Source organism: Cariama cristata, unplaced genomic scaffold (genome assembly GCF_000690535.1).
Source record: "Cariama cristata isolate BGI_N322 unplaced genomic scaffold, ASM69053v1 scaffold13257, whole genome shotgun sequence".
Taxonomy (NCBI): domain Eukaryota; kingdom Metazoa; phylum Chordata; class Aves; order Cariamiformes; family Cariamidae; genus Cariama; species Cariama cristata.
This window is the reverse complement of record NW_009626152.1, coordinates 41,528-50,199: the sequence shown is the minus strand read 5'-3', so window position 1 is coordinate 50,199 and position 8,672 is coordinate 41,528. Positions and strand designations below refer to the sequence as shown.

At 49.9% G+C, this 8,672-nt stretch overlaps 1 protein-coding gene across 1 annotated transcript; it reads left to right on the top strand.

Moving 5' to 3' along the window:
* The first annotated feature begins 214 nt into the window (after positions 1-214).
* On the top strand, positions 215-5,713 carry UBL7 (ubiquitin-like 7). The gene is made up of 10 exons (XM_009703907.1): positions 215-414; positions 982-1,101; positions 1,740-1,822; positions 1,945-2,029; positions 2,713-2,770; positions 3,314-3,447; positions 3,903-3,952; positions 4,659-4,826; positions 5,065-5,187; positions 5,562-5,713. The coding sequence occupies exons 1-10, from the start codon at positions 231-233 to the stop codon at positions 5,697-5,699; spliced, it is 1,143 nt and encodes a 380-aa protein (XP_009702209.1). The 5' UTR covers positions 215-230; the 3' UTR covers positions 5,700-5,713.
* The last annotated feature ends 2,959 nt before the right edge of the window (positions 5,714-8,672 follow it).

Here is an 8,672-nt window from a genome sequence, read left to right as displayed (position 1 = left end):
CCGTGTAGCTTCAGATATGGCTTAAGACTGAGGTAGGAACCTAAAAACCATGGCTGTGTGTTGGTCAGGCCTCTTGTTAGTTTCCTGTGTGGTTCCCAGCAAGGGTGAGGCCTGTGAATTTATAAGGTGTTTGGTTAATGGAGAGTCTCACTTTGGTTTGTTTTCCTCCCTTTCCAGAGCTTTGTGGGACTTAGGTTGGCTTGGCTGTGTTCAGTGAGGAGAAGGCTGAAATGTCCCTGCCGGAGTGGCACATCGCGGTGAAGCTGGCGGATCAGCCGCTGGCTCCCAAATCCATCTTGCGTTTGCCAGAGACAGAGCTGGGAGAATGCCCGCTGGGCGGGTGCAGCATCTCATACCTCAAGCAGCTCATCACTGGCAAACTGCAGGAGTCCGTCCCAGACCCTGAGCTCATCGGTAGGTACCTGCATGGGTCGTGACAAAGTCCTGCCACTTGGGGCCACCCTCTTCCTCGCCTCGCTGCAGCTGGGACACAAACATCCTTCTGTTAGTGGTGTTGGGCTGGTGGAAAGGCTTGGCATAGCCACGTAGCACGGCGTGGGGTCTCAGAGCATGCTCCAGAGACTCTACTGTGCTGCAGTGGTCTTAGTACCTTGTGATTTGGATAGTTTGTTCTGCGTTTGCTTGGGATCACAGTGCTCCTGCAGTGTTGATGCCCTTGCTAAGAAGTCTTTTGATTTGCTAACGCTAATGTGTCCTTGTGAGATTTCTTATGAGAACTGTGAGAGAGACTGTCTCTTCTAAAGGAGGTGGCAAAGTCACGTTCTGTGAATCTTGGCTCCGTTATTTCCTCCCTGAACCTCAGCTCCGTAACTTCACTGTGTGCTGAGGTCCTTGTGTTGCTGACCAGATGAAGCAGCTACAGATGTGGAGCAATAACTGCCAGGCAGTCCTCCCTTAAAGACCTCAGACCTTTTCTAAGTGTGCCATAGATGTTTATCTTTAGGTGTTTCTCTCTCCTAGATCTGATCTACTGTGGCCGTAAGCTGAGGGATGACCAGACGCTTGATTTTTATGGCATCCAGTCTGGCTCCACTGTTCATGTCCTGCGCAAGTCCTGGCCTGAGCCTGATCAGAAACCAGGTGAGCAGGAGACGGTGTGGGTTAATACTTAGTCCTGCTTGGGGTGTGGTTTGGGTCCCTTGTGACTGAGGAACAACTTCTCTTGTGATTTGTCTCTGGAAGGCTGATGTGGGGTTTGCTAAAACAATTGATCGATATATTTGTGTGGGAACTCTCCAACAGCAGCAAATTGGTGTTAAGTTTTCTTGCTGATGGGAGAGTGAAGGAATGAGCTATGTAATGTGGAGAGTGCATATCCCTTCCTTAATTGACTATGGTCAATTTTAGGGTATTGCCAGAGAACTGGGAACAAAGCAACTGGTTACTCCGCTCAAGGGATGAGCAGGCTTGTGTGTGTTCCTAGTCTGCCTAACTGTAGAATAAGATGGATTAGTTTAGAGTTGTTACTTTAATACAGCTCCTTTTGTGCGTGTAGGAGGATATAGCTATATATTTTCATATGTCTGGAAGCTGAGAGTGCAGTTACTTGTTACGCTGTGGTAACTGTACCGAGACATTCTCAATCATTAGTCTTTCTTCTCTCGGTTAGCTGAATCCAGGGACATTAAAGAATCACTACTGCTATTGCAGTGTGGAAGTCCCTAGTAAAGCTGACAGAGGGAGAACTATGTTTTGTTCTGTTGTTTTTCCTCTCTCAGAGCCTGTGGATAAGGTGGCAGCAGTACGGGAGTTCCGAGTCCTTCACACTGCCCTGCACAGCAGTCCTGCCTACAGAGATGCAGTGAGTGAGGGTTCATACTGTGCTGTCTGGGTGTCTTCTGTCTGTCCCCCTCTCTGTGAGGAGAGCCTCACAGTGGAACCTTGTTGTGCGATGCTGCTGATCTGCTCTGGTTTCTCTGACAGGTCTTCAAAATGCTGGGGAACAAGGAGTCGCTGGATCAGATCATTGTAGCTACTCCTGGCCTCAGCAGTGACCCTGTTGCTTTGGGTGAGTCCAGATGTGATCTAGAGGATCTGAGGAAAGCCAAATAAAGATAGTCTGTGTTTAATTCCTGACACGGGGAAGGGAGAATTCCGTTTCTCTGGAGAAGGAGCCTTTTTGGTCCCTTTGTGGAGCATAAGAATCAGTGCCTGCTCAGGTGTCGGAGTTGTGCTCTGTTGGTAATGTTTGGGGATGGATGCTGGCTTCAAAAGGATTAGGGAATGTAAAGCCCAAAGGAGAGCGAGCAGTGAGGATGGGTGCTTTCTCCCTGCTGCAAAGTGTTAGAAAAACGTTCATTAAATCTAGCTTGCTTGTTCTGGCCCGGGGTGTTACTAGCCTTTTTGGCACACTGTTATGGGGCAGGTGGAATATGGGGTGCAGTCACCACCTGACTGGAGTGAACTGGGTGCCAGATTTGATCCTGCCCTTAAGGTGGAGCTGTCTGTGCTGATGCAGAGCCCATGGGATCTGCTGGGAAAGCCCCATCCCTTGGGGGTGTGGCTGTGATGGAGAGTCTCCAGGAAGATGTAAAAGGCTTCAGAGAGAACAATAATAGAGTATGTATGGTGTCTGCTAGTGACTCAGTTCCTGAAAAACAATTAATTATTTTGGTTTTTCCCATGGCTTTTGTTTGACTGGCTCCTGTTTCTTGTATCCTGTCTCTTGTCATGTTTCCTGGTCCCTCCCAGGAGTCCTACAGGACAAGGACCTCTTTTCAGTGTTTGCAGACCCCAGCATGCTGGACACGTAAGTTCATGTAAGCTGGTGCAGTGACTAAGCAATGCCTTTGTTGCACTGTTAAATTAGACTGCTTCTCTCTGGATGGGAGAAAGAGTTCTGCTCCTGCCTGCCAGTACAGATACACCAGGCCAGAGATTCAGGACAGGGCACTTCTTCCTCAGCAGCAGGAAAGAGGGAGCTGATACTGTGATATACATCTTCCTCCTCTGTTGGATTAAACCAAAGGGTATTTAGTGGGAGACAGGGCCACCATCACCTCTAGATCGTGGGTTCAAATCTGAATCTGGTTGCTCACAGCAGAGAGTTGCTTCCCTGAGAGCATACAGGAGATGTGTACCATGGGAGGGTCAACACGGGATCAAGAAGGAGCCCCAGCTTCTTCAGCTGCATGGAACAATATGGGGAGGTGTTTGTTGCTGGAAGGCCAAAGGCAGTGGTGTTGGTGCAGCCAGTGGGGGTGGCTATGCCATAAGTTCTTTGCCGGTATTGAGCTGCTGATTTCTTAGTTTCCCTGTGTACATGATTCATTCTTCCAGTCTTTCTCTCCAGGCTAATCCCAGCTCACCCAGCACTTGTGAATGCCATTGTCCTTGTTCTGCACTCGGTGGCTGGCAGCACCCCTCTCCCTGCCCCAGAGACATCCTCCCGAGGCGTGTCCTCTGGCTCCTACCGGGACATGCCAGGTGCGTTCAGTCACACAGATGAGTGGGGAACCTGCAGAAATGATGTGCTGCAGGATTTGCAGGGAGATTTGTGCTGTACTGACAGTCATCCCCGCGCTGGAAGGAGAAGAGTTTTGGATTCCTGAGCTAGAAGCATGCAGTGTGGTTTGATAGATTTTGTGCTGTGTGAGACTCATCTGGGGCACTTTGGCCTCAGGGCCTCTCCCAACCAAGTGTGTATAAAGACTGTTGGTAGCAGAATGCTGTGGCCTCTCTTTTGCGCAGATGATGGCCCTGACCTGTCTTCCACTGACCTGCTGCACGTGAACTTGGTGCTGGGGCCTCTGCCCTAACCAGTGCATTAGCTGGGGCTGAGCCTGGCTGCGTGGCCAAGGTCTCCACAGGATTCTCATCTGCTGCCTAATTCCTACCAGCACCCATTTTTCTGCATCTGTTGATTCTCCTTTCTGTTGCAGGTGGCTTTCTGTTTGAAGGTCTCTCTGATGATGAAGATGACTTCCACCAGGTAAGCAGCCAGGTCAGGTGGAACAGCTGCTTGGGACTTGCAATATGGGTTTGAGTTTTCTCTCTTCCTGTCTCATGAATGGCACGAGCTGCTCTGGTTCCTAGGGGTATTGTGGAGACAAACATATTGATTGTGGTGAGCTTGGATGCTGTTTGTTGTAAGATTTTCTTGAATGCTGGGGTAGAGTCACAACAGAAGAATGCAGAAGCACAAGTTGGAACAGCACTTGTCCTCAGAGTAAATATCTTCATAGCCAAATTGGTGCGGAGATAGTTGTGCACAGATGAGCATGGCTGAGAAGCATGGGAGTGTTGGTCCCTGCCCTTCTTCTGCAATGTAGGGAGGTTTTCCTCTCCAAAGGACAAAATATTTTGTAAGAGAAATTGCATATTTAGGCCAAAAAAGTGCCTATCAACAGCTGATTGTTTTATTACAGGCTAATAACACTTTGTTTTTAAGCTGATGGATGATATATTAAAAGGTGTACTGCCAGTTTCTGCAGCTTTGTAATAGCTGAGTTTGTGGAAAAAACCACATCCCATTCTGTGATATTTGTTTTTTAAAAGTTCTGCACTTGTGAGTTTCAGGTATTGTGGGAAGTGGATCCCTGGGAATGAGTGCATGAGCCAGATTTTACTGGGACATGGACACAAACATCAGAGGTGGTTGTTTCTTTGGTGTTTTTTTTCTTCCTCCCTCCGTACAGAGCACAAGATCTACACCATCCAGCAGCACTTCTGGTTCCCGCCCAGCTTCCCTTGGCTATGCCGGGGCTGCCGGACCCCGGCCAATCACCCAGAGTGAGCTGGCCACCGCGCTGGCACTGGCAAGCACCCCAGAGAGCAGCTCGCACACGCCCACGCCTGGCACCCAGGTACAATGGCAGCGCAGCAGCTAGAGAGATCCTCCTGGGCCATAAAATCGGCGCTTGGCCGAGCACAAGCCCTGCTTGGATCTGGGAACCCTCGCTGCTGTATTTTCTTATGTCTGAGTTCTCTTCTGTACGGACTCGAGGAGGCATGATGGTGGGGTGCAGGAGATGTTACTCTGTGCTGGCTCTGGTTCGTGTGACCAGCATTCTCCTGATCCGTGTACAACTTATTTCCTTCTAGGGTCACTCCTCTGGGACCTCCCCGATGTCATCCAGTGTCCAGTCAGGTACACCCATTACCAATGACCTCTTCAGCCAGGCCTTACAGCATGCCCTGCAGGCTTCAGGGCAGCCCAGCCTGCAGGTCAGTGTCAAAACCTCTTCCTTCAGGAGCCCGTGAAATCCCTATACCTCATTGAGTGTTGCAGGGTGGAGGTGCTTCTTCCTGTGGCGGGATGTAAAGCTGAAAGGGGCATCACCGGAGAAGTGCTTCTTGCAGGAGGCATGATGGAGCGATGCAAAAGTACTGGGTGGAAGTGGGATGGTGAGCTGGTGGATTTGGGGAATTTGCAGCAAGACTTGGAGCTTTCAGGATCTGTTTGTACACTTAGCATTGCACTTGTGAACTAGAGAGAGGTGGGAAAATGCAGTGTGGAAGAGTGGGCTGTGGAGAAGGCTCTTTTGTTTCTGCTTGGACTCTCACACCTACCCTTAGCTTCTTTTGTTTCCTGTCTGTAGAGCCAGTGGCAACCACAGCTTCAGCAGCTGCGAGACATGGGCATACATGATGATGAGCTAAGTCTCCGAGCCCTGCAGGCCACTGGAGGGGACATTCAGGCTGCCCTGGAGCTCATATTTGCTGGTGGGGCTCTCTAGCTTTTTGGGCAGGAGAGGCTGGACTGGTGAGTTGCAGTGAGATAGCTGTGACACTTCCTGGTCTGGGATTTGGCCCCGAAACTCTTCTCTGCGCTGGAGCTCCTGTCTCCAGCATGGAGCAGTTGGGGTGGCTGCTCCTTTCCTTGCAAGTGGGCAGTGTGCTTCTGTTTGAGAGCACTGCCCATGCCAAGTGCAGCTCCTCCAGCTCCAGATACCTCTCTCCAGCTTCCTTCTTCTGGCCACGAGAGATGAGACCTCAGAACTTTGTCCGGCATGGAGAAGGAGGTAGCTCTGTGTGTTGGAGAGGTGTGGCACCTAAGGTTCTGCAGCCTTAGGTCTATCAACACATTCTCCTGCCTGTGGTTTCGTTCCTGCCCACCTGACATGCCTCAGTCTATCTTGTTTTGCTGTTGTGGTCCCTCTGTGTTTAACTGTATTAAATGGACTGTATTCACTTGCCTGTTGTTTGGATTGTGATCTGTCCCGGGTTGTGTTCCAGATCTGTGAGGCAATGTGCTCATTGTGTGAAGAAAACTGGAGAAAATGCTTTGACTGTTGTTATTTCAGCAGAGGGCACTCCTCTTACAGAGCAAAGGTGTTAGGCCATGAGTTAGGCTAATACAAAAGAACTATTTGTGCTACAGATAATTCTCCAAGAAGGTGCCGCAGAGAAGCATCGTGTCTCCTTCTTAACAGAAACCTATTTGTTCTCAGTTGTGTTGGGTGAGGCTGGTAGAGTCCTGCAAGCTGACAAGAACAAGAGTACAGATGCAGGAGTTCATGGCCACCACAAGGTGACAGTAAAAAAAAGACACAAGCACAAGGGTTGAGGCAGTTGCCAGAAAGTGCGAGATGCTGCCAAATGGCTTGGGAGAAATGCCTTGTCTTTGACACAGGTTGGTCTGATTGCAGCCAGTGTTTTCCAAAGTGTCTTCTAATCCTAGGTGCCACGTTCGAAGTGCCTAGGACCTGAGCTGCAAAGACAATCGAAGACATTTGCGTGTAGTTACAGTCAATGGGAACTGAGAGAAGCGAGAACCAGAGCTGGGCTTGGTTTCACTTTGATTGTGCTATTGAGATTAACAAGGCATAAAAATGGGAGCTGGTTTGCCTGAAATGCCACTGTGCGTTACTAGGGAAGCTAAAAGCAGAAAATGCTCTCCTACCTTCAGGCTGCCTGTCCTCCTGTCTAATTCCTCTCCAAGCGCTATGATCGCTTGCTGATACCATCTCAGCTATCACCCAGCAAATGCTGGATTGTTCTCCCCAGGGCAGCCCATTGACTGATAGACTTTAATCCTGTCTAGAGGATTAAGTCTTTCGGGAGGGAGGAACTGTTTTTATTCTTCAATATGTAGGAGATAAGATGTGATGGACATAACCGGCTTTACTGATGTGATACACCCTTATGGGTTACTGCCCTCCTTACTGACTTCGGAAACCCGGTCCGGGTGATGGCTATGATTTTACGTGTATTAAAACTGATACATTTGTTCCCATTCCTGGTGCCTGCACTCCTTGCTTTGCTGGGGGAGTGGATAGCATATGCACAGCATCCTCCCTCCCTTCCCCACTGTGGGGACAAGCCCTGCTGTCAGCCCTCAATCCTCCCAGACTAACTGGGGATTAGCTGTATCACAGATGCTGCTGCTCAAAGCTGGAAAGCATTTGTGGGCTCTCCCAGACCTGCTTAGGGCTAGCATGACTTGCTTTGGGACCAGGGCGACTAGTTTACTTTGCTGTACTGTACTGTGTCCATTCTCAGCTTAGGCCAGCTTGGGGTTATTGGTGTCCCAAAATGGTGTTTCTTTTCTGTCCTGACCTTGCTCTTACAATTTGATCACTTTGACCCATGTTCTGTATTAAGTAGTTTTTTCTGTTATAATGGCTATTCCTGCTTTTCCCTGTGTCCCCAGATAATTGAGAATTGCCTAGATGTTTTGTATGGAAAGAACTTTTTTCTGATTTCTTTCACAAATTGTGTTACTTGGCTTGGAGTACCACATCAGACACATTCTGTCTGAACTGGCTGTAGCAGAGAAGAACTTGGCACCGATGTTGTTCACGACGCGACTGATGCGTGCGCTTCGCTTCCCTCATCTCGCCTGCCTTTGGCTGCCTAGAATAGACGTGCTCAGCAACCAGGCAAATTTATAAAGAGAGGCTATGCCTGGCGCCTGCAGGGCTGGTGATGGAGGAGGAGGAGGAAGGGAAACTTTGATGCAGGAGCTCTTGTAGGAGAGTGGAAGCTCAGAGAGCTTCAGAACTGGCTCTGCAGCAGCCAGGTGAGTGCTGCCTTCCTACCTGCTCTAGTGGCCTCCTGCCTCCCAGCTTTGATTTGAAAGCGGTGCTGGCAGCCACCTCTGTGTGCAGAGAAAGCTCAGCCAGCATGGCCTCTGCTCACGGGGGGAGGCTGCAAGAGGCACACACTCGTTTGGAGAGGCCCTTTGCCTGGGGTTAGCAGCCTAAATGTGACTTACAGGGATATAGCGTGAGATCTCTTGTCCAAGCCAGTTCTCCTGACTTCTGTAGTCATCGGAGGAGCCTATATCCCAAGAGAGGTATTGAACAAAACTGGAATGGCTCTGGGAGATGCTGGTATCCATTGTTTGCTGAGAAAGCAGCTAAGTCCAGGCACTAACTTGTCAGTGGCTGAACACAACAGATTCTGCTCTTTGGGAGCAAGCTGCAATGCGCTATGTCCCACCTGCCTGTTCCTTGTGTCCATCCTTGGTGCCGCTGCCCTGATACCTTCCCCTCCTCCTGCACCAGCTTTGGTTGCTCCTTCCATGTTTGGGTTAGAGGTGCCTCTGTTCTTGTTGGGGCTCGGCCTATCTGTATCCTGCCTGTGTGCCCAACCTCCACCATGCTCTGTTCACCAGCCAAGCATCTGTGACCTGACTGACTCAGTGGCACTGCTACAGGAGCAGACTGGGAGGTGCTTGGCTGACCCTTTGGAAGAGGTGGAGGTCA